At 40.8% G+C, this 25,148-nt stretch overlaps 1 protein-coding gene across 1 annotated transcript in view; it reads left to right on the top strand.

Moving 5' to 3' along the window:
• The window catches only part of DGKI (diacylglycerol kinase iota), a 115,833-nt gene that overhangs the window by 5,428 nt on the left and 85,257 nt on the right, over positions 1 to 25,148 (top strand). The window contains exons 2-13 of the mRNA XM_019474399.1: positions 1,289 to 1,375; positions 2,584 to 2,679; positions 4,532 to 4,614; positions 6,086 to 6,146; positions 9,737 to 9,850; positions 10,426 to 10,563; positions 11,731 to 11,809; positions 15,579 to 15,634; positions 16,558 to 16,620; positions 16,840 to 16,913; positions 18,915 to 19,026; positions 22,193 to 22,392. Of these exons, the coding sequence (XP_019329944.1) occupies positions 1,289 to 1,375; positions 2,584 to 2,679; positions 4,532 to 4,614; positions 6,086 to 6,146; positions 9,737 to 9,850; positions 10,426 to 10,563; positions 11,731 to 11,809; positions 15,579 to 15,634; positions 16,558 to 16,620; positions 16,840 to 16,913; positions 18,915 to 19,026; positions 22,193 to 22,392 (1,163 nt within the window). The remainder of the gene's footprint in view (positions 1 to 1,288; positions 1,376 to 2,583; positions 2,680 to 4,531; positions 4,615 to 6,085; positions 6,147 to 9,736; positions 9,851 to 10,425; positions 10,564 to 11,730; positions 11,810 to 15,578; positions 15,635 to 16,557; positions 16,621 to 16,839; positions 16,914 to 18,914; positions 19,027 to 22,192; positions 22,393 to 25,148) is intronic.

Below are 25,148 nucleotides of genomic sequence, written 5' to 3'. Positions count from 1 at the left end.
ACATTAACTTCTGTATCTGGTGTGTCGTACTGAAGTCTTGAAATTCTGGAAGTGGTTGTTAGGTATTAAAGAGAATCTAGTAGCTATTCTTGTTGGTTAGCAAGCAGGATTAAGGACAGACGTCACTTCTTACACATTTGATGATCTCTGGTCATTGACTTTTTTCATTAGTGGCACATTTTTGAATAAGGTCAGGACAGAAATGAAGTTTTGGATGAGTTGAATGGATCTTGCTTCCCCTCTTGAAGCCAGAAAAAAATCAATAATTTTTCTTCAAATTCCCTGTGTTACTTTATTTCCGGGTGATGGCTAGACTAGAAGTGGAAATACTGAGAAAATATTTACAGTATTTCCTATAACACAAAATTTCAATCATATGGAAAGGATTAGGGTTTCCTGCAGGTATGACTTCAGTTACTGAATTAAAATAATTTAAAAATAAAATAAAATTCCCCTTTTTGGAATGTTCTTATCACACCAGAACACCTTTTGGTTCAGTATTGCTGAGCAGGCTATCGCCAGCCTGGAGAATAGCTTTGATGCAAGTTCTATTTTAATAGGTTCTGCAAAAATACAAGCAGTTTTATGGTTGGTTTTTTTTCCGTGAAGTTAAGTGATATTGTTATTTAAAAACAAAGCAAATAAAACCCCACAAACACCCCCGCTCACCCAAATCCTTAAATGTTAACAATTCAGTTTGTTCCTTAGCAGATGATTACACAAGTTTCTTGATAGGCTGGAACTGACTACACAGTGCCAGCATCATACGCCATGGTGGCCTACGTTACGTTGAGTCATAATGGTTGCCAGAGCTAAAACTTGTTGTTTTCTTTCCTAAAAAAAACATGAAAAATATCTCATTTATCATGTTTTTTATTACATCTTTATGCAGGTGGTCTCCATACCAGGAGACGAGCCTGATTGGGCAGGAGACTGGAGCCCCGAAGGGGAAACGGGCGTCTCCTACCCCTATTGGGAGGGTTGGCAGGTACAACATGTGGTGTTATGTGAGTCTATGGGAGCATCTGATCTTTTTCCCCCCTCACAGCGTGGGAAAGTTTCCAGTTCCAAAGCACCAGTCTGGTCTCCGTGTGTGGCTTTCTCCATAAACGGTGGTGTGGAAGTGTAAAGCATGCAGCGCATGTAATTTAAATCTCAAGCATGTGCCAGATAATCTTATCATTCTCCAAGTGGACATGCATGGAAGAGCTTCGTAAAGGGGCTCTGTCTGGGCCTGTCTTCTAAATTTTGTTTTGCTTTTCATGTATTCTTTTTTCTATTGATGCAGAATTCATTAAAGACTTCAACACGGCGAAAGAAGAGAACGTCTTTTAAAAGAAAAGCCAGCAAAAGAGGCAATGAAGTAGGTATTCAAGTGCTTTGGTAATCAGGCTCCTTTTGTTCAAATGTCTAAATGCAGACTTTAAAGTTTAATTTTTTTACTGCAGTGTTTAATATATTTTTTCCACTGGAAAATTCCACGCTATTGAATTTGTTGTGAGAAGAGATCAGTTTTGATAAAACTCGTATGAGAAGTTTTATTTGCTGAGTTGATTTTTTTCAAGAAACAACATACGAGACTTCAGAAGGACCAGCAGCCTAATGAAACGGCGTTCCCTTGGGATGTAAGAGACTGAGCTCAGACCCTTGGTTTCCACTAGGCAGAGCAGGGGTGAGAAACTGGGGTTGTGAAATCCATGGTGAGTGCACTGATGCAAGGGTCTGGTCCAGTTTGAAGGTGTCTCCGTCGGGAGATCCCATATTGGAAATATTCTGTCTGTGTGAAAATTGACATTGGGCCACAGAGAGAAGGGGAGAAACAGGTGAATGATCTGATGGTTTGATTTACCACGTAGCTTATAGAAGACCTTGTTTCCAGACCCTGCTTAGCGGTTTAGTTATATAAATGAACAACAGCCTCATGGAGAGAGATGGAGGGAGACTCGCCTCTGCATAGCCAGAGCTCTCTGGTTAAGGTCCTCACTTTGGTCTGCAGTCCTGAAACTTGAATCTGTGTCTGCCACAGCCCAGGAGAGTGCCCTCACTAGTGGGCTCTCTGGTGTCCTGCAGGGGTAAGGAGTAGGGAGGCAAATAGCTTCCTCATTGACATGTCATGTTTGACCTGTGACATTTGTTCAAAGGTGGGAGGGCTGGCAAGACCAAGAATTCAAGAGCAGATCATCTGCATCTAAGTGCTGATACAACTTGTCTGTTAGATGGAATTCATGAAATAAGTAGTTTATCTCATTCTATTTTCCATTGGAAAATTGTTCGTATTAGAAATAGCACTTTATGTGACACATTATTAGCGCTGTGTGAATAATTTTTTTTTGGAAATAATATTGAGTAAAATTTTAAAATAGTTTTGTGTTGGCCTGAAGTGATTTTTTTTCCTCTCTTACCTTCTTACTCAGTTGTCTCAGCTGGATAAATTGGTCCCAGCTGAGAACCCCATTAACATGGCTGTACTCTTTCCAGTACCTGAAGTAGTTTTGTCAGAGCTAGGCTGGGTCTCCTGCACATGTTATGCCAGGGAAACATACATAGCTTGTACTAAAGCTGTTTCTTGCTTCTGTTTCTCAGGATAACAAAGGTCGGCCATTTGTGATAAAGCCTATCTCCTCTCCACTCATGAAGCCGCTGCTGGTTTTTGTCAATCCAAAAAGTGGAGGGAATCAGGTAAGAACATCATCTGGATCCAGGTCACAAAGTTTTAGTTTAACAACAGTGTTTCTGCAAATGAGAACAATTTTTGGTGAGTCAGATAGGAAGAACTCTATGCAACTGAATTGCGGTCCTTAGAAGAGGTCCTTGCTGTTGAATGCCCTTTCCACTTCAATAGAATTGGATGGGTGGAATGGATACTTAAGTATTTGAGCAATTGTATTCCTATCTTCAGATTCTTGAAAGGAATCTAAAATGGTAGTTTGGAGGTTTTCAGAAGACTTAGTCTTTCCACAGAAAGTTGATTGCCAATGAAGTCTCAGACTATTATCCAAAAAGTGATTTAATTTTACTAGGAAAGCCTAGTGAAATTAGTTCATGTGAAATGACACATTCCTATGGCATTTAAAAAAATCATTACTGGTCTTGTACTGTACCATAGAGAACCAAGTTTCAGTGACTACCATCATCATGCAGCAGACTTCTTTCTTAGGGTTCTTGGAATTAAAACTTATCCATGTGAAAGTTTTTGCAGATTAGTTCTGCCACTTTTTGAATATCAAATAATCTGAGTGCCTTTTGATAAACAAGGCCTTCTAGCTGAAAAGAAAAGATTGATGTAAGATATAACAGAGGCCTATAGTGCATGGAGAATAGCATAGCTGCTGCTCACTTTCTCCTCTGTTAGAAGAATTAGGGAGGATATCGAATGAAACTGCTAAGACTCTGATTCACAACGAAGAAAAAAGTTGGGCCTTCTCACAGTGTGTAGTTCAGCTGTAAAACTCCTTGCCATAGGATGTTGTGGATGCTAAAAAATTTACGTGGGCTGAAGGAGAGATTTGGAAGAGGAAACCGTGAAGGTTACTAAAGTCCTGGAACCCCCTCTGGCTCAAGAGTTCTATGAACTGCAAATAGCTGCGGCTGGGAGAATACCTACAGCAAACATCACATTTATTTTCTCTGTTCTTATACCTTTTCCTAGACGCTTTGACTGCTGTTCTTGGTTCTCCACTTAGGGGGTGTCAGACAGAAGAGCCATCTCTCAGAAGAGGGAGCTAACAAAAATTCCTGACTTGCACCCCCTAGGCTATGTCTGAAATGCATTCTTGAACTACTTTGAAGTACAAGCTGGCCCCATGGGCTTCTTAGGCCTCTTCTGCTAGTAAGACATCCTGCCACTTTGTGTCTCAGCAGAACATGAAGAAAGGGAATTGAGTGTCTGGAATATGAACCCAAGAGTTTGAGAAGGCAGAAATTATATCTTTAGGCGATGGGCTGGCTATGCTGCACTGAGTTGAGGGAGCAGTGGGGCAGCTGTAGCTCAGAGTCCTTGGCTCCTGCTTCATTAGATGGTAGAGGGCTACAGTTATGAGTGTTCATGGTGGTGATGGTGGAGGTCAAAGCAGTGTCATTGCTTGAATGTTGTGCAGGACACTGTTCAACGTGATGGTGACTTTGCCCACAAGCTTGTTCAACTTCTTGTTGTCATGGATGGCTGAGGGTGGTGTGGGATAACAAGAGATTTCTTGTTGCAGGTGGTGAGAGGTAGAAGAACAGGTTGCTGTGGGAGCTGAACCTTTTGTCTGACCCTGAACGCCTGTTCTTATGAACCATTAATGATCTGTGTTGTTAAATTTAGTCTATGTATATACATATGCACCCTGCCCAGATTGGTGGGTCGCTATTCTATAGAGCAGTCATCTGCTATGCCACTTTCTAGTTTGTCTTTTTCTTGGTGTATGTTTTCTTTGTAAAGCACAGAAGAAAGAAAAGCAGTCCAGATATAGTGAATATTGAACACTTATTTCTAATAATCATAAAGTTATTCATAATTTCCCTTCCTTTGATTTTTCTCTTTTCCCAGGGCACCAAGGTTCTCCAAATGTTTATGTGGTATTTGAATCCACGCCAAGTCTTTGATCTCTCTCAGGAAGGGCCAAGAGATGCGTAAGTTCTTGAGCCTTCAGTGCTGTAGACCATAATTCTTCTCTTATCAGGAAAGCAGTTGAAGGTCTAGCTTGGATAGATTGGTAAACTGCATATTTGGTTTATGTGTCCAGGTTTTGGTAGTGGTGGTGGGGTGGGCTGCAGTGGTGGCTTCTGTGAGAAGAGGTCAGGAGCTGCCCCCATGTCAGAGAGCCAGTTCCAGACGGCTCCCAGACAGACCCGCTGCAGATCCCACAGTGCCTGACCATTCCCTAGTGGCTGAGCATTGCAATGGGCTGAGGCTGCCTCCAGGTTTCCATACATGACAGCAGCAGGCAAGTAGCTCTGCTTGCTGAGTAACTAACTCAGCTTCTCTGGGCAATAGTTGTGAGCCTCTTCCAGGGGGTGGAGGACCTGTCTTTAGAGGCATGATTCTCACTGCTAAGGGTTAAGAGACCATCCTTCTATGGTATTTGAGATAGAGATACTTGCTTTAGTCAACCATCTGTTCAGCTCATTTCACAAGTTAGGCAGCACAAAAATATAGTAATCATGTAAAATCAAATATTTACCTGTATAAGGATGGCCCAAGTATTTGCTATTCATACTTCTAGAGCACCCAAGCCTTTTTTCCTGCTGAAACGCCTCCACTGCTGCTTCCCTCATGATGTATAGAAGCTTTAAAGTATATGTACAGTTTTCAGAGCTCTGTAATGGAGTTAGAGGATTAAGTCCTCTGGTCACTCAGCTCTCTGTGTGTGAATGTACCCCCTCCATTGGGAGATATTTCATTATGCCTCTCTTTCACGCAACTGAAGGAACAAGTCTTTAACAGGTGCTTTTTTTGGCTCTTCTGTTGGTATCTTAGATCAGATATCCAGAGAAAGAGCTCTGTTAGATGTTATTGCCTTCTGTGGTGTTAAAGAAATACAGTTATCAGCTGAAGGAGCTGTCATGTTCTACATGCCTCAGAAATGGTAGCTCAGCAAATCCCAATGAGGAACATTATATTTTGTTTAAAAACCTCAATGTTTATATTTGTTTGCTTTAGGATAAGAGAAAAATGGAAGATTTTTGTCATCTCCAGAGGGAACATGAGAATCTGGCCTTTCAGATTTAGCATGGAAACATGCAAAACTGATCAAATACTTCTCAGGAGGTGCTGCCTAACCATTGAGGAAGGCCCCATTTCACATCCTAGTGGTTTTTTGTGTGGCTGTGTGTGTGAAGTGAGCCACAGGGCTCAGGTTGGGTTGGGGCCGATGCTGCCTGTGGCTGCCAGGGCTGATGCCTCCTCACTGCCGAGGCTTTCGGTAACACTGAGATTTTTTTTTTTTATTTTTCTGCCTCCAGCCACACACTTAGTAATGAATATTTGAAAATGCAATAAGTGGCAGTTAAACTGTCACACAGCAAAATGCATAAAAAGTGCCTGCATCATTATTCTGACTTTTTTTTTTTCCCCTTTTTTCCCTTTCCCTCCCCTGGCCAGGCTGGAGCTGTACAGAAAAGTGCCAAACCTGCGGATCCTGGCCTGCGGCGGGGATGGGACGGTAGGTGGCTGGCGCCTGGCAGCCCCGTGGTCATCGGGAAGAGATTAAATTCCTTGCAGTTGTGGGTTTCCCACCTCGCAATGCCTGCAGAGCCAGATAATGTACCTTACACTTGTGAAATCTACTTTTTTTAAATTTTCTGTGTGGCCTGGCCTGTGTAGTGATGGGGCCGGATCCTAATGTCCAAGGTCCTATTTGCTTTATGCATAAAGACTTGGTAGAGCTTAAAAAAATAAAGACTAACTTTGCTGGCCTCCTCTCACTAATTACACAGATCTGAGGGTCTAGTAGGTTAAGTCAGTGCCATTGTATCTTAATGTCTGCTCCTTCCTGCTATCATCTCCATGATGTCTGAGTGCAGTCAAATAGGGTCTCCTCTGTGCCTAAAGAAAGTGAGTTTCCCCACTTTCTTTACAAAGCATCTGTAAGGAAGGATATTGCATTGGTCATACTACTAGCTTGGGATCTGGCAGATGCAGGGTCAGATTAGGCACCTTCAGTTGGAGACAGGCTCTGTGGTTCAGGGCCTGGAGGCCAAGCGTGGTAATGGAGGCATTACAACGCATTACTCTTTCCAGTACTTAGGAATATTATAAATCCCAGTCTGTGCCACTGAGTGCTTAAATACAGTTGAAAAACTGACCTTTAATCTCTGGGAAGATCAGTTCCCCAAACATGCACTTGATAATAGTTGTAACCATAAGTATGGTAAGGAAAATGCCTTACTGGTTGCAAGGTGCAATGGCTGGCCAGGGTAGATATATGTAGATATTTAGGGCATGGGGAGGCTTTTTTTTTTTTTTTGTAGTGAGCTGAACCAACCCTCCACCCGTCTCTGCTTGAATTTCTGGGAGAACTTTCTGTTCAGCTTCTGTGGGTTCGTTTAAAAAGCCAGCTGTAGGGGTTATTAATACCACCACTTCCTCTGCGGAGGTAAAGAAAATACGTGATTTGACTACTGTCTTGCTGGTACCTGGGACAATAAGATACTACTGAATTGTGAATGTTCCTTGAGAAACCTGCAAGGCGTTGCTTTAGCAGGAGACATAGCTGCAAAAAAGAGTTTCAATCTGTTTCTGAAAGTCTTTGTAGCTTCCATCTGAGGATGCCAATATTTTAATAGGGAAAAAATCTTCATCATGAAAATATTAAAATAGAAATGAACGCAACTACATTTGAACCTGACCATCTTTTGATTTCCCTTTGAGCAGTGCAAGCGACAGGTGGCAGCACCTTCTCATTAGTATGAGCAGCACTCCGCTATTACCTTTGCTGCTGCTCAGTTTGAAGCAAATTAATATCTGGTTATTCCCAAAGCTATTACATCTAGAAATGAAAAATCTGGCTCAAATGGACTTAGTGAATATTCAATGAGATCAGATGTTACCTTGCATTATTGAGGTGAACCAGAACTTATTGTAACTTTTCTATCATCGCTGCTTGCTGTTCCTTTCCAGGGCATAAGTGGAAAGCTTTGCTTTCAAAGCAGTCAGGAGATTTCTGTTTACAGGGAAATGATAATCTTTATCATCCTTGATTGTAAAACTAATGTGCAAGGTTTAGAAATGACCTCAAGTTAAATAGCAATGTTGTATTTATAAATTAGTAACTTGAAGTTTCTGTTTATCAGTTAAAAGCATGTACAAAAGTGGTAGGTATTGTAATGCTACCTGCACCAGTAGCTGAGGTACAGATGTGTGGATTAAGTCAGTGGCAATGGCAAAGAGCTAATGACAAAAGACTCTTTAAGAAGTCCTGGCCTCGATGAAGTTGCTGGGACTCTTTATTCTGTCTCCTGTTATCAATACTGAAGGATAGATTTTTGAAAGGTAGAAGATTACTTATCTCTGAAAATCTCTTAAGGACTGTACTTAGTCCTACCATGGTGCCTATGATAGACCTAAGTACCTTTGACATCCAAGTTCATGAGAGTTGTCAGTGATTCAGATGACTGTTGTCAGACAATGAGCTCTAATGTGGGTTCACATCCCAGTTGAATGCTTTAATAATTGTACTTGGTTACGAACTGTTGTCAGACAATGAGCTCTAATGTGGGTTCACATCCCAGTTGAATGCTTTAATAATTGTACAATTGGTTACGATAAATAACTGATAAATGCTATTTATACTCAATTAAATTTCTTCAAAAGACTTGGAGAAAGACATACCCTAGAATACCAAATAGGGTGGTGGTTGCTATATCTATCAGGCCACCCCCGCTCCAGTCCTTCAGATTACATCTGTGGTTCCCAATGCCCATGTTATGCTGGGTACCTTTTGGGAAGCTCCATTTTCATCCCAGTTCGGGGTAAGAATCTATCTGAAATCATAGTAATGGGGAGTTGGAGATTTTTCCTCCCCTCATAGCTGGGGGAGGAAAAATCCTGTCCAGCTGCAGTCAGGATTTCAGTTTGTCTTATTTAAAAGCTCACATTTCCAGTAGAGACTGCATCTTTGAACATTGGTGTTAGGAAAAAAAATAGATCAAATTTTATCTTATGTTTATTTTTTTCTTAATTCTTTATTTAAAAATGCAGCACAGGTTCTTTCACAGATTTTAATTTTTTTTTTTTTTGGTAAAGGTGAGAAATAGTTTAAGAAATAGTCCTATTTTCTTGTAGCAAGAATTTCAGTCATAAAAAGTTTCAGAACATTTTCAGCAACTCTTCTTTACCCCCTTGGAAATTACCATCTAATGAAAACAAAATGTTTTACCGTAATTTGTTCCTTCTGGCTAGATTGCTATTTAAGTTTTATGTAGTCCAGAATAGAGACAGGAGAGAGAAACAGCTCTCTAAAATAACCAATCGTTTACGATACAAAAGAGCCAGATTCATTGTTCCAACCCACAGTCTTCAACCCTGAGCATTAGAGTTTGTCTTTTATTCTAGACTTTTAGTCTTCTATATTTTTTATATGTATGTGTGTGTACGACTAGAATATATATATTTTATGCTTTTCACTGAGTGAAATAATTCAGCACTAAGGTCTCTTGTCTGGGGAATGGGAGACTTGTGGGCAAGTCCGCGCTTGACTTGATCTGGACCCTCTGTTCCAGTTCCAGGATATGCTCTGAGATACCATGCTGTTTTAATGTGTCTCTTGCATCTTCTTTCATGACAATTGTCAAAGGTTTAGCTTCTTTTACCATAAGGGCACTTCAAAGAATTTATCTTGAATTGTCCATATTATTCTTCACTCATTTTTACATACAGTATTTTTCAGAGCAATAGTTAGGCAGCCTTAGCCAGGTGTAATTCTATGTGTTTTCATTTCCTGCTTAAAGAACAGCAACTTATATGCTCCCTTTCCTCAGTAACTCTGTGTGCTGTTAAAGATAGCCAGTGTTTGCATCCCACTGCTTCTGCTTGCACAGGAGCTTCATGAAAACTGCTGTACCTGTTCTCCGAAAGGTGAAACCTCAGATGGGACAGCTGTAGAGTTAAATTTCAGATATCCTCATTTTTCCTTCTCCCTTTTGTTTTACTTGATCTTCTCTGTAAAGGGGATACAATAAAAATGTCTTTTTCCTTTTTTCCATCCCTCTCAATCTTCCTGACTAACAGTTGTCTGCATTTCCCGTTTTATAGGTGGGCTGGATCCTCTCCATCCTCGATGAGCTGCAGCTCAGCCCCCCACCTCCTGTGGCTGTCCTTCCGCTTGGCACTGGGAATGACCTTGCCCGCACCCTCAACTGGGGTGGGGTAAGCACTGACTGGGGTACCCTTGTGTGCGGGCTCTCAACTTGCTGGTCTGATTTAGTTGTGTAGTAGGGTGAAACTTCATTTTGGCTAAAATAGCAGGCAGGGCTGTGTCCAAGGTCTACTTCAGTTAGGCACAATGGTTTGGTTCAATTTCCAGTCTGGGATCTTGAATTACTAATGATGTAGTTGAAATAAAAGTGTACATAGATGTATCTATCTGGTATTTCAGGCCAAGTAATGAGGAGGATATGCAGGCTCCTAATTTAAGCATAGTTTAAACTTTATTTCTCTGTATTTATCCTTGACTGCACCACTGGAGTTACTCCAGGCAAGGCAAATACACTTTGAGTTCCTCTCCTTATGGCCTTACTTTGCCTGCCCAAGACTTGTGTACTTCAGCAATAGCTTGTTAAAATGGTTGATATATCAAAATTTAGCAATATTTTGAGGTGTTCTTAGGAACATTTGATCTGACCTCTATGAAAGGAAGGAAGTCTGCCAGGTAATTGGCGAGTGACTTGCTTTGCTTTCACTATCCATGGCTGATACTCTGGTGACGCTCCCTCTGCTGTCAGGGTTACACAGATGAGCCAGTGTCCAAGATCCTGTGCCATGTAGAAGATGGGACCATTGTCCAGCTGGACCGCTGGAATCTCCAGGTTGAGCGCAACCCTGATTTGCCACAGGATGAGCTGGAGGATGGGGCACGTAAGGTTAGAGCCTTCTTTTTCCCAGGGAGACTATAGGATGCTTAAGAGCGTCTTTGGGTTACACCATAAGATGCACGACTGGGGAAGCTCTAAAACTTTTTAATTCTCTAGTTGCATCTCTTCCTTTTGCTCTTTTCATGTGTCAGTGCTTCCAGAGATGTGCGAAACGTAATACATATCAGCCATTTATTTGTTGTTTGTAAGTCTCAGACATTGAGCATTTATCTCAAGAACTACGTCCTGGCAAAAATCCCTGGCATCTTATCTGAAAGGGCGTTGTTTTTTTTTCTCTAGTTAACCTGGGGTGGCAGGAGAAGCAACCTTGTGACCACCATCCATTCCTAAATTAGCGATATAAATCTAAAACCAGGATGTAGAATTTTATTCCTTTGGATTTTGCTAATGGATACCAATTGTTTCCTACTTTACAGCAAGGAGTAGTGTATTTTTGTATTTAACTTCTTTGTGTGTGGGTCTCCATATGATCTTGATAGTTGAAGAGTGGGAAAATCTTTGTGAGGAGATCACATTTATAGTAATATGTCATTTGGACTGGAGATGGTGAAAGTGTTGCAATCATAAAAAAAAAAAATTATTGTGAACCATTTTCCTCTTCTCAGTTATAATTTCCAGCTTATCTATCAGATGTTACTGTTCTCTCTCCACAGCCCTGCTGGGCGTGTGTAAGGAAGAAGAGGCCAGATATGTGCTTCCCTGCCTCATGTGTCCTCAATAGAATTAGGGCTTCTTGTCTGGGACTTGCATTGCTCCTGGTTATACATGAAGCAGGAAGAACACAGCTTGAGTTTCATTCGCGATGCTGAGCTTGAAGTGCCAGCAATTAGGAAAACCTTTGTATTGACATGTTAAGTGGAGCAACATTATGGGAAATCTCAATGACTACATAAGGAACCCTTTGATGTGTTTACAAAGATACATATATGATCATAAAGCACTGTAGATGTGTTTGTGTTCTTTAGGCTTTTGTACCTGATCCACAAGCTATTACTAACCTTCAGAGCAACCTTCTGCATACATTTTCCTAATATGTTCCACTTTCTTCTTATTAGGTTTTCATGAGATGCCAGATTTAAAGTAGTTAATTCCTGGTGTGTCATGGAACGTTTCATTCATGTTATTTTTACGTATCTTTTTATTATGCAATTACAGCTTCCACTCAGTGTCTTCAATAATTACTTCAGTCTTGGATTTGATGCACATGTTACACTGGAGTTCCATGAATCTAGAGGTAATAGGAACCTTTTATTTCCTTAGCCTTGGGAATGGGCAGTTATTTTATGAATTACAAATGGAGTTGGATTTAACATCCTGTTCTTATAATTCAGAAGGAAAGCTGGAACATAAAAACCCAAGATACAGACACAAGTAGGAAGGAAGTGATTGTATCATGAGTTTCCAAGGGACTTCATGATTTAAAAACGAAAAAAGTACAAGGAAAAAAGGGCATTCACTGGAGGAAAAGGGCTAAAAGGGCAGCTTTTCAAAGTTTTTGATCTTCTAAAGGAGATACCAGGTACAGATATAAAGGAAGTTTATGCTGATGCAGAAGTGTCAGAATAAGAGCAGAAAGAAAAACAAATGTGAGTCAGGTGCCAGTTTTCCCTCCAGTGTGGAGGTGGAGGGAGGACAAAAGCTGTGAGGCTGTGGAATTAGCAGGGTAGCAGGAGGATAATTGTATTCTCAGACTGAATGGCTGTTACCTATGGATGAGTACAGCATAATATCATTGGACTTGGTACAGACCCAGAGCGCCTCTATGCAAGTGGAAGGTTTTAATGAAGTCCACAAAACTGTCAGGAATTTGAGCTGCTGTAGAATCTTGTTTGTCCCCTTGCTGATGACAGTTATACCACCCCATACAGATCCAAATGTGGCTTAAAAGGTGGGCTTTGGACTGATGTGAACTGCTCTATTTATATGGTATAGGCAAGCACGCTTGTATAAACAAACCTTGTTCAATTATCTGTGTTCAGCTTTTGGTCATTTCAGCTTCATAAGCGGGTATTTTTTCTGAATGGCAGCCTCCCTTCACTTTCATACTATCAGAGTGTCATTTCAAGATGAAAAGATAGCACTCTAATGCCATGCTAAATAAAGAGCAGGATACATGATGGAATGAGCTAATGCATATTTAATAATGTTTAAGACTGCTTCAAGCTTTAGGAATAATAATGAGGGGCCACAAAAGGGCACAAAAGGAATGAAACGATGACAGCTGTATGCATTTTTTAATGAATGCATATCACTATGCATTGCTAATGTGACTGAATATATTGTATAGATGAAATGCATGGCTACTTTCTCACTTAATGGAGGCATTACTTCATTATTAAGTAATGAACCCCTATAAAGAATGGTTGTTGTTCCAGAGATGCCAGTGTTCTAAAAAATTACATGGGTGAAAAAATACTTGGCAGAGCAAGCTGTGTGTCTGTAAGCGGGTATGTGTGGCCAGGAGAGCTTTTCATAGCACGAGTGTCTGCTCTTACAAGTCGTTACTGCTGGTGTCTTCCTTACCCTCTCAAATGCTAAAATATACAAATGAGTTCTATGTGTTTTAGGAGATAAAAGCTTGTAGGCTTGGAGGTGTTGCTGGTGTGTGGGTTTTATTGTGTTTCATGTGCAATTAAGCAGTGCAAAACAGATTCGCATCTCACTTACAACTGATGACAACCCAGATAAACTCTTAGCAAAACTTTAGCAAAACTTAAAGCACTTTCATGGTGGCTGCACCTGGTCCACTAAGATAAGTGGTCGTATGCGCTTGCTTATGTGGAGCTATTGTAACCACATATATAGTATTAAAACAAATACCATGCCCCGCGCCTCCTCCCCCTCCAAACCAAAATAAATTAGGTTTGATTTGAACTCTCGGCCTATCAGGGCATTTTATGCAATAGAGATTGGTCAACTGTTATATTTAGAATAAGCAGTGATTGCAATGTCTCAGAGGAACCTGTACACGAATGTGGCCTCTTCCATGGCAACCTCTACGCTTTGCTTGTGACTAATCAGATTGAACCTTGAGGGTTGGCTCCAAGCCTAACGTATTTAGCTCTGCTTCTTCAGGAAGTGTTCTGGGTAGTGACTCTTTCCAGAATCACAGTTTCCTCCCTTGTTATCCTTATGCTTTGGTGGATCAAGGGAGATGCAATTTACTTTATCCTTGTTGACATGCTGTTTGCTCCCTCAGCTCTCCAGGACTGTTCATTTACAGGACACCTCCCCCCAACTCACACACGTGCACACACACACACACAGAGTAACACTTCCCTTTTGCTACTTCCTTGATGGCTTGAGAAGGGTGAGGATGGAGTGAGCCTTGGATATGCAGTCAGTGATTTACTTCTACAATTGAAATTGCACTCTAATCAACTTTAGGCTCTATTCTACACCGCAGTCCTCCCTCCCTACCCATGCTCATCTGCTGTGTCAGAGGTAGGAACAGTTCAGTATGTTGAAGGTCCCTGACCTCAGAAAGTCTCCTTCTCTGATTAGCCAGTTCCAAACTGGGGCTTTGGTTCCGGTCAGTATTTGTTGTAAGATGCGTGTAAGAGCCAGAGCCCTGGTGGCTGCTGCCCGGAGCCATTGGTGATAACCATGTCAGAGAACGTGCAGCATGGGCACTGAGACTTGAGGAGCCTCTCACTTCTTAGCATGGGACGTTGAGACTTTCTGTAAAGAGCTGTGAGCTCAGTAAGTGAGATGAGATTTACTTATGCAGTTAAATTAAGCATTTTAAGAAGAGGTGGCCCTGACTGCCTTCCAGGCTCACCCGCAACACAATAAATGGATGGTAACAGGAGCTGGGCAAACAATCAAACAAGAAACTCGGAGTTAGTAGTTAATTCTTACAAAATGGAGCCTTATATTGTGAGATATAGTGACTTTGAAGAGAACTAGAAACATTGTTTCAAGTGGTCATCTGAGAAGAAGTACTTTGGAAGTGTTCACACCAGTGTGATGCTTTAGCCAGAAGGGCTATCTTGATATTTGGATGTCTTCACTAGAGAATTACTGAGCAAGGATAGGTGGCTGGTACTACCACTGAATACAGTGTCAGAAGGGCTGCTTCTGAAATCTCTGGGTGCCGCAGGCTAGGAAAGCAGTTCCCAGGGAGGCACAAAAATGACCTGTATTCTGGGAAGCATGCCTTATACTGGGAGATTAAAGGAGCTCCATTTAGCTTATTGGAAAGAAGGTTAAGAGGTGATTTAATCACTGCCTATAAGTATTTACTCAAGGAGAAGATATCTGATAGTTGGGGGCTCTTTACTCTGACAGAGAAGTATAAGATTTAGCAGTTGGCAGTTGAAGTCTGAAAAGTTCAAGAGAGGAAAAAACCAAACAAACCCACATTTATTTTAACAGTGAGAATAATTAACCATTAGACGTGCATTACTACTGGACTATTAAAATTCTCCGTCACTTAGAGTCTAGTCAAAATGAAGCAGCTCTCTAAATAGGTTTTAGAGTAACCACTTATTTTTTCGCTGCAGGAATATTTGGGTAGAGATGCCTATTCCTTGGTACCTCTTTGTAACACATCAGAATTTAAGTGTCTGTTTCATCCTATAATTTACTAGTGCTTTACTCCTGCTTCAAAGTATGGGTTAGTGTTTCATGGATTTCTAATAATTCTTAGAGGTCTGTTCTATGTTGGTATAAATAGAAGTCTCACAAATGGTACTGAGGGATCATAGATGGATAGTCTGAGAGGTGCTAAATTAACTGATTGTATTTTTGTTATCTCTTTGCTCATGTTTCCATCTATTTTCACTCTACAAGAAAGGGGAAGAATTCAATATCAGTGTTTGAAATCTGGTAGCAGATAATGGCACAGATGGGGGATTCTCGCACAGGAAAACTATATTTTAATATTTTCATGGAATGATGTGTGCTAAAAGCACTATAGTGCTAGCAGGGAATGTGAAGGTACAATGGAGTCTACTTGTTTTATTAGGGTGTTCATATTTTTCCTTTTTATCCTTTCACAGAAGCAAATCCAGAGAAATTCAACAGCCGATTTAGAAATAAAATGTTTTATGCAGGGGTGAGTTGTAATTCATCTTACAGAATAATGCCAACTTAGTTGTTTTAATGTTTTCTTAAGTCGCCAACTTAGTTGTTTTAATGTTTTCTTAATGTTTTCTTTAATGCTTCTTAAGTACCTTCCCCCTCACTTTCTCATATCAGGAGCTCATGCCAGTTCATTTTGCCTGTTGCAATTTAAAGTGCGCATATACTGTTTCTGGCAATGCCACACACAATGTCCAACACACGCGTGTCTGTTGGAAAGTGCCTGAAGCACTGTTGTTTTACCGTGCTTAGCAGGTGAGTACTGGTCAAGTCTTGCTCCCCCTGCTTCTGGCTCATAAGCTTCTCAAGAAACTGCTCTGCTTCTTTCAGGGTTTGGGAAGCACATTGTATTGACTTTCCTAGAGAAATTCCCCAAGTGTTAGCCTGTATCTTTGTAGCTTTGAGGAGTAGTCTTGGATGTAGGGCCATGGGAAGTGGAGGGCAGAGGTCAGCTATTTGGAGTGATTCATTTTCATATGTGAATATGAAAATAAAATTACCCACCTCTGCATTCAGGAGATACATGGACAATGCTTTGTTCTAAAATGCAGTTATTAAGAGAAGAAATACTAATTTGATAATGCATGACATATGATGTCTTTCTGGATGATGATTCCCACCATACCCATGTGCCTTAAACATGGAAACAAATGTGTGAGCAAGAGTTTGCATTTAAATCCTTGGGTGCCGAAGGACCTTCTTTGGTTAACCTCTCAAAAGGAGTTGTGTCATGATTTTAAAAAAAAAAAAAAAAAAAATCATATCTCCTGAGAGCAAGAAAGAATAGGTTTGACAAAAGGATGGCATTTTGGTAATTAGCTCTGTGGTGTGATAAGAAATGAGAAAAGAGAAGAGGGGACGCACTGATGACAATTCCTGCACTTATTTCTGTTGCAGGCAGCCTTTACAGACTTTCTGCAAAGAAGCTCAAGAGATTTATCCAAGCATGTTAAAGTTGTGGTAAGTATAAGAAATTGTGTCATAGTATTGTGGGAGAGGGGGGAATGGAGAGAGACCGAGGTGAGAGTTTAATGGCTCTGTTACTTTTCAGTTTTGAGCATGACATTTGCAACACATTCCAAGGAAAGTCTTGGGAAAGTTGTTACAAAGCAGCAACACTTCTCTTGTCTGTGGCTCCATTCAGCAATTTCTCTGTGCTCTGTCACTTTGGCTTTGTAGTGTGATGGTACAGACCTGACTCCAAAGATCCAGGAGCTGAAGTTCCAGTGTATAGTGTTTTTAAACATACCCAGGTAAGCTCAAGACAGATGTTTGGAGTTATAAAAGAAAAAAAAAACCCAACAAAACCTACAAGTTGTCCTAGACTGGGTGGATGTGCAGGAAGAGTATTGCCACTGTGCTGCCTTCTTGAGAGCTAGGTGCTTATAATACTGTTAATTAGCAATACGGAATGGGATCTGAGTTCAGGGTGCAGCTAAACTATCCTTTAAAAAGTTGAATATCCTGTTACAGATATAGTAGAAATGATTAACAAACACGCTTTCAAAAGTTGTGCACCTAACCTGCAAAGAAGATAGTAAAGACACAGATGCCTGGTCTTTTGCTTAATTAGAAGCAGACTATGAAAAAAGAGGGGGGAGGGAAAGTGGGGGGCGGGGGAGACAAAGATCAATATTTTTCCAGTAAAGGAACACCAAACCGTTGAAAAAAGTGCTGTTTTTTTAATGTTAGATGGTGTCCCAAATAGAAATATAGCTGTATTCTTAAAAGTTGTCTATCTCCTGCTCTCTAGAGCAGTAGTCTCCAAACTTTTTTGATTGTACATCCCTATCAGTAAAAAAATTTTTGAGCACCACCCCATATATGTATATTATTATAAATTATGCTGCCTTCTTGAGAGCTAGGTGCTTATAATACTGTTAATTAGCAATACGGAATGGGATCTGAGTTCAGGGTGCAGCTAAACTATCCTTTAAAAAGTTGAATATCCTGTTACAGATATAGTAGAAATGATTAACAAACACGCTTTCAAAAGTTGTGCACCTAACCTGCAAAGAAGATAGTAAAGACACAGATGCCTGGTCTTTTGCTTAATTAGAAGCAGACTATGAAAAAAGAGGGGGGAGGGAAAGTGGGGGGCGGGGGAGACAAAGATCAATATTTTTCCAGTAAAGGAACACCAAACCGTTGAAAAAAGTGCTGTTTTTTTAATGTTAGATGGTGTCCCAAATAGAAATATAGCTGTATTCTTAAAAGTTGTCTATCTCCTGCTCTCTAGAGCAGTAGTCTCCAAACTTTTTTGATTGTACATCCCTATCAGTAAAAAAATTTTTGAGCACCACCCCATATATGTATATTTATTTATAAATTATATACATGTACTACCGTCCTAATATATTACATACATTATAAAACATACACAAAAATAGAAATTAAGAAAGGACGTGATAAAGATGAAACAAACACTATTTTAATGTTTTTTTTTCTTACTTATTAAAAGTACAAACAGTATTTTCTTCACATACCCTAATTGTCTTGTCAGTTGTGGATTTTTCTTGCACACTCCCTGTGGTGCATGCACCACACTTTGGAGACCACTGCTTTAGGCAACCTACCACTTTGCTCCACATGCAGTCCCAAGCACTTGATCTTTTGAGTCCTGCACTGCCCTCACTGCAAGCTTCTACCTGGTGTCACCTCTCTAAAGTTTCCCCTTCTATCACTCTTAGATCACTTTTACATCCATTCTTTAATGGTAGGAAAGAGAGATGCCACAGCTACATCTGTTCCTGCTTCTTGTTTCTCCCTACCTCCTCAAGCTATGAAACGTTTTGCATTCCTTATGCTGTTACAGCTTCTGGGCCAGCAGGGAGAGAGGAAATGGAGCTCCAAGGCTGGAGTTGCTGCTGCAGCCCCATGCCTGCTTAGCAGAGGGGCAAAGCAGCTTTCTGGCTCAACAGCTCATCTGCAGAAGGCAAAGCAAGTGGGGAGAACAAAGCGCTGCTGCTCTGTTATCTATTTCCTGGTGTTTCCCCATTTTCATCTCACAAAGGAACCTGCTAAAGATTATGATGGATACATTTATGGATGGTATACCAGCTTGGAAAAAAGAGATTTTTCCCTTTTGTCTAGTCCTTGCCAGCACAGCTTTTAGTTCTCCCTGAACTGAGTCCTGGAATGGATATCTGGATATTTCTGGAGGACAGCAGAACAGGCTATAGTCAGGCTACTAGTCAGGACCCATCAGGGCAAACTGCTTTCTTAAAGCTTCCTTTCCAAACCTCTTTCTGTAGGTATTGTGCTGGCACAATGCCCTGGGGAAACCCTGGAGATCACAGAGACTTTGAGCCTCAGCGCCATGATGATGGCTACATTGAAGTCATTGGGTTCACCATGGCCTCACTGGTGAGTGTATATAGCAGGTGCTACCCTTCCTGCAGGTGCTCCCAGACTTGGTGAATTCTGTGGGTGGCATTACAGAGTGCAAAGTTGTCCTCATTACTGAAGAACCACCGTGATTCCACATATTCAGTCAGCTAAGGCCAGAACATACTCTGCTATTAGATTTTAAATGAGAGGGACAAATTGTAGTTTTCTAATAAAAGAGGCGTTATTTAATAATAAAAATGTACTCTTTGCAAAATATGGCTAATTTGCATGTGCAGTGCTCCGAAGTTAAACAGCATTATTACAGTAAAAACAGCATGCATGCATGTTTTTACTGTGGGAATGTTCTATGGTCAAATAATTAATGCTGTTTCTTTTTAGCTTTTGTATATTTCAATCTATGGCATAAAAGTTCAAATTTTTTTGTAAAACTGGCTACTGGAAACAAATAAAATATTGTATAAAATTATATGCCCATACAGTTTCCATATGCCCACTAAAAATGTTGTGAAAATTTAGTAATAGCTGTGGAAAACTTAGTAATATTTCTGGCACAAATGTTATCTCTCTCTTTATTCTGCTAGGGAAAGAAAATTCAACCAACAATTTTAATTTGGCAGTGCGCTTTCTTTCAATGCTGTCCTTAAAGTGAACTAAAGCTGAGTTACTATAAAAGCAATCTCACTGTAAATACCCTAGTGTCCTACTATCACAGTGGTTAAACACAGTGATAGTCTCTTCAGAGGATGATTACATGCAGTGAGAGAGTTAGCAGTTACCCCCGTGCTGGTGTTAATCTACCTAAGGCACTGCAGCTTGAACTTAGTGTGGCCAACAGAAGGCACATATCGGGGCTTCTTGGCAGGTTTGTTTACGTCATGCTTAAGTCCATACTCTTAGGCCTTTGTTGCTGCTATGTCTTGTGTGGACTAGGTTAAAGCTAACATGGATAAGCCTGTTTTCACTGAACTCACGTTTATTTGTTGTGTGACCTTCCCTCAGTGCATATCGCATTCAGTGAATACCCGTGATAATGGAGTTTGCTTTCTCAAAGAGAAATTCAGACAAATCTAATCTTCAAAGTAAGCAAAAGTAAAAGGTTGCCTTGATCAGCAATCATTTCTTTAGAAGTCTGGGTTAAGGATTCTTTTTTGGTCTCTCATTTCTTTGATGGATCTAGTGGATTAGGGAAATAACCTACAAGTAAGTAGAATTCTGTTTGTTAGCCTAGTAGATCTTGTGGCATGAACATTTGTTACTTCACCCCTGCAGATTTTAGGGTATGTTTCTGAAAACACTGTCAAAAGTCTATTTAGCATGTACCAACTGGCAATTTTCAGCTGGAATATTTTTTGGGTTTGCCACTAATGTGTCTCTAGCCACTCGCAGTAGCTAGAGTGATCTCAAAGCTATCAACAATTTCAGCTGGGACTGAATTTAAGTAGTAGGGCCCTTTGAGCTGCTGTTTCTCTTCAAAGGAAGCCTAGTTCAGAACTGAAGGTCTACAAGTCTACATTGATTGTGATGCTGAGGAACTGTTGTAACCCTAGACTGTGTTGATATAATCCTAACTTGCTCTATACGTCTCCCAGATGCGCTTGGTCATACCCAAGGTCTGTGAGACCAGGGAAGAGAAGTACTTTATAAGAAGTGTTATTATGAATATTATTGACCATATTATCAGTTGATCCATAATATTAAGCGCACAGAGCAGGATTAAGGTCTTGACTTGTCTTTAGGCTGCTTTCTGTTAGTAGTGCATTAATACAGGCGTGTTTTTTCTGCATCTGATAGATGAGAGCTAATAGTCACACTACAAATTAAAAAAATACATTTCTGCCCAAGCATAGAATCATTAAGGTTGGAAAAGACCTCTAAGATCATTGAGTCCAACCGTTGACCCAACACCACCATGCCCACTAAACCATGTCCCTAAGCGCCTCATCTACACATCTTTTAAATACTTCCAGGGATGGTGACTCAACCACTTCCCTGGGCAGCCTGTTCCAATGCTTGACAACCCTTTCGGTGAAGAAATGTTTCCTGATATCCAATCTAAACCTCCCCTGGCGCAACTTGAGGCCATTTCCTCTCGTCCTATCGCTAGTTACTTGGGAGAAGAGACCGACACCCACCTTGCTACAGCCTCCTTTCAGGTAGTTGTAGAGAGCGATGAGGTCTCCCCTGAGCCTCCTTTTCTCCAGGCTAAACAACCCCAGTGCCCCCAGCCCCTCCTCATAAGACTTGTTCTCCAGACCCCTCACCAGCCTTGTTGCCCTTCTCTGGACACGCTCCAGCACCTCAACGTCCTTCTTGTAGTGAGGGGCCCAAAACTGAACACAGTATTCGAGGTGCAGCCTCACCAGTGCCGAGTACAGGGGCACGATCACTTCCCTAGTCCTGCTGGCCACACTGTTTCTGATACAGGCCAGGATGCCATTGGCCTTCTTGGCCGCCTGGGCACACTGCCGGCTCATGTTCAGCCGGCTGTCAACCAGCACCCCCAGGTCCTTTTCTGCTGGGCAGCTTTCCAGCCACTCTTCCCCAAGCCTGTAGCGCTGCATGGGGCTGTTGTGACCCAAGTGCAGGACCTGGCACTTGGCCTTGTTGAATCTCAGTTGGCCTGGGCCCATCGATCCAGCCTGTCCAGGTCCCTCTGCAGAGCCTTCCTACCCTCGAGCAGATCAACACTCCCGCCCAACTTGGTGTTGTCTGCAAACTTACTGAGGGTGCACTCGATTTCGAAGGGGAAATAATTTTTCTTTCTCACAGAGCAAATAATTAGTAGCATTACTGTTAGTGTAAAAACAAACCAAACAAAACAAATTGCAAACTTTTTAAGAATAAACACAGGTATTCATTTGTGCATGCACATGCATGTAATATGCTTGACACATACCAAGGTGATGAGACATGCAATGCGTATGGTTAGATATCTGCTTGTTGCCCACCACTTCTCCTTGTGAAATTTTAAGTTCTGCTTTGCAATTTTGGAGTGAAAATACATTCATTGTGACTCGTTAGAATGCCTTACACATGGAATGCTGTGTAATGGATGCTGTCAGTAAAACTGCATTTTAGATTTAACTGCCTCAACTATCTGTTCTGAGGTGTCTTTTCTTTGTCTTTCCTGTTTGTTTTGTTTTGGGGTTTTTTTTGCTTGTGTTTGGTTTTTTTTTTCCAGGCTGCTCTCCAGGTGGGTGGTCACGGAGAGAGGTTGCATCAGTGCCGTGAGGTGACACTTTTAACATACAAGTCTATTCCCATGCAAGTGGATGGAGAACCTTGTCGATTGGCTCCCTCACTCATTCGAATCTCCTTAAGGAACCAAGCCAACATGGTGCAGAAGAGCAAGAGGAGAACATCTATGCCTTTGCTGAATGAGTGAGTTGGATATGTGCATGTCCTAATGGCAGGAGGACCATTTGGGGCAGCATATTCAGTCACGGATTTTGCATGTATTGGACTTGCAGCGCATTTACAAAAAAAAAAGAAAAAAATTCACACCTTCTGAACTCCCTTTCCACTGTATTGTAAATACTTACCTGATTTTCTTTTATTCTTTTATCTCCTGGGTTACCCTCTGTCTTGCTTTTAGAAAGGTGGTGTATCTTTCAGTTATTTAGAGAGGTTTGTGCAGGCTCAGCAGTATGCCTCTTTGCTTCTGACAGTTCTGCATATGTATGCCATTTGTCTTTGACATTCTTTTGATTCATTTTCTCAACTTTATTGATCTGCTTTTTAAGCTCCATTGGAGATCCTGTAACAAATTGCCATAATCAAGAATTACTCAGGACAACTTGTAGTCTCTGTTGTGGAAGCATGCTGCCTGGGACTGTTTATGGAGAAGGACCTGGAGGTCCAGAAAGGGCTGTTTGCACTTTGTAGGGAATCCTGCTCTAGTATAAAAACGCAAATGAGAAATGAGTAGTCTAAAGATGAATAGAGAAAAGCTAAGATAACTGGAAACCAGGAACATGCGAAGAAGAAAAGATAGGACTAACATTCCTTTTCATAATTAAACTTTATTTGTAAGCACTGTAGAGATATTTTAACACCAAAAAAATTCAAATTTTGACCTGTGAAAATGCCTGTCCAATAAAATAATTTAGATTCTTTTGTAGAGCTGATTATTGTACTTCTCATATAGGACTTCATCACTGCGAAAATGAGTGACGTAGTAAGTGCCTGTGCTGTTTTTCATCAAGTGATGATTTTATATATTAAAGTGAAGCAAAAGAGTCTGTCCCTTCTACAAAGATACCGAACCAAAGGCCTAAAGTTATCAGGGATCCACATTTCATTCAAACATCCATGCACTGAGGATTTCATTTTTCTGGACAGGTGGGTGGGGAATTTTGCTGTTGCAGCTGTAATGGTGAGGTAAGGTTTATGAAGAGATGTGATATCTTTCATTAGACTAACTCATATAACTGGAAAAAACAGACAAGGTCTCAGACACACCTTTTCTCTTCAGGTATCTTAAAGGTTGTCTGTGACTTTCAAGTGTATCATCTAGTGGAAGATATTGCTTCACTTCAAACTTTGACTCCAGCCCTTTAGAGCTTTTTGTCATCTGTTGGTTGTCAATCTGTTCATGTAATCAAAGTCTCCCTGGTGACTTCCAACATCTTCCTGTTCAATTTAGCACTCTGTGTTCTCTTACTGAGACTAATGCTTTAAGCCTCAGTAGAAGCCCATATATGCAATGTACAATTCCTATTTGCCTGGAAAATATATAAGGTATGCTCATCTCTCTTGAGCAGTGAAGAACAACAGACTCTTGCCTGTGGGCAGCGATGCCTGATTTCATCCAACCACAACTCAATCATTTGCGAAAGCTAGAATCGAGCAGAGAGCAATCCTGGGGCATCTTTTTCTACACTGAGGGAGGCTAATGCAAATGTAAAATGAAAATTCCTGGTATTTCCGTCTGATAATTAGCATGGTTAGGCTTGAATTTTGAGATCTGAATTTAAACTGTGGTAGGGAAATACAGATTCATAATATATGCCAGTTGTCAAGAGGATCTTGTTTGTGGTTTAGTTTAATTTCAATGTGCTATGCTAGACTACGTTGCTGTCAGTCCTTTGATTTGGCTGAGATATTTGCTGCAGACCTATGTCTTGGGAAAATACAAATGATCTGTCAGGGACTCTAGTCTTAGGCTCACATATCAGAAATGGTGTGTGCATATATTTATATCTACATCTATACCTATATATCTGTGCGTGTATGTACTTTGCTCTCAAATGTTGAAGGGGAATGAGAGAGTGTGGAGTTGAATCTCCTGGCGTGATAAAAAGTAAATGGCATGTTAAAGGTTAAACTCTAGGAAGCATTTAGTATTGTAAGAGGTTCATTCAACATGATGCTGATTTGCAGTATTTCACAAGAAAAAATCTTCAATTAAATATGTTTATCTACATTTCTTAACTTGATACCTGGAATATATCTCCCTATTCCATTGAAATCTCCCAGAAAGCCTTATATTTGATTGAACACGATAGATTGTTCTCTTACGACTGTCATCTGAATGTTAGATGTGTGAGATAAGTAAGTGGGTCTGGAGCTATCCCACTAATTGTTAGACAGCTGCTCTCGAGCTCCTTCCCAGGGAAATGATTAAAAAAACTATCTCACATCACAGTAACGCAGAGTTGCTATTATTGTCAGCTTTGATATTATTGCTAGATAAGGAGAGCTGTAGGGATGCTCTTCGGAGTTTTAGCTAGTCCGGTGTCATAAGTAGAAAAAGACTTAATTTGAAGAAGTCTTACACTGTGTTTCTGTTTTCTTACTCTGTTCTCCTTTGTTCTAGAGGTTTTAAGGAGAGGGGGTTTAGAGAGGATAGTGAGTTTGTTGTTTGCCTTGTGGATGCACTTGAGTTTCCAGGGAATAATAGTATTTTAAAATTGAAGAGCCCATATGTAATGTAGTTGAGTGAGAAGAACAGAGATTTCATGCTTCTCTCACTTGGGAGCAGGAGGGCTTTAGAATAGAATCATAGAATCATGAAGGTTGGAAAAGACCTCTAAGATCATCGAGTCCAACCGTCAACCCAACACCACCATGCCCACTAAACCATGTCCCTAAGCGCCTCATCTACACGTCTTTTAAATACTTCCAGGGATGGGGAC

This window comes from Aptenodytes forsteri, unplaced genomic scaffold (genome assembly GCF_000699145.1).
Source record: "Aptenodytes forsteri isolate BGI_AS27 unplaced genomic scaffold, ASM69914v1 Scaffold56, whole genome shotgun sequence".
Classification (NCBI taxonomy): domain Eukaryota; kingdom Metazoa; phylum Chordata; class Aves; order Sphenisciformes; family Spheniscidae; genus Aptenodytes; species Aptenodytes forsteri.
This window is presented reverse-complemented; position numbering and strand designations above follow the sequence as displayed.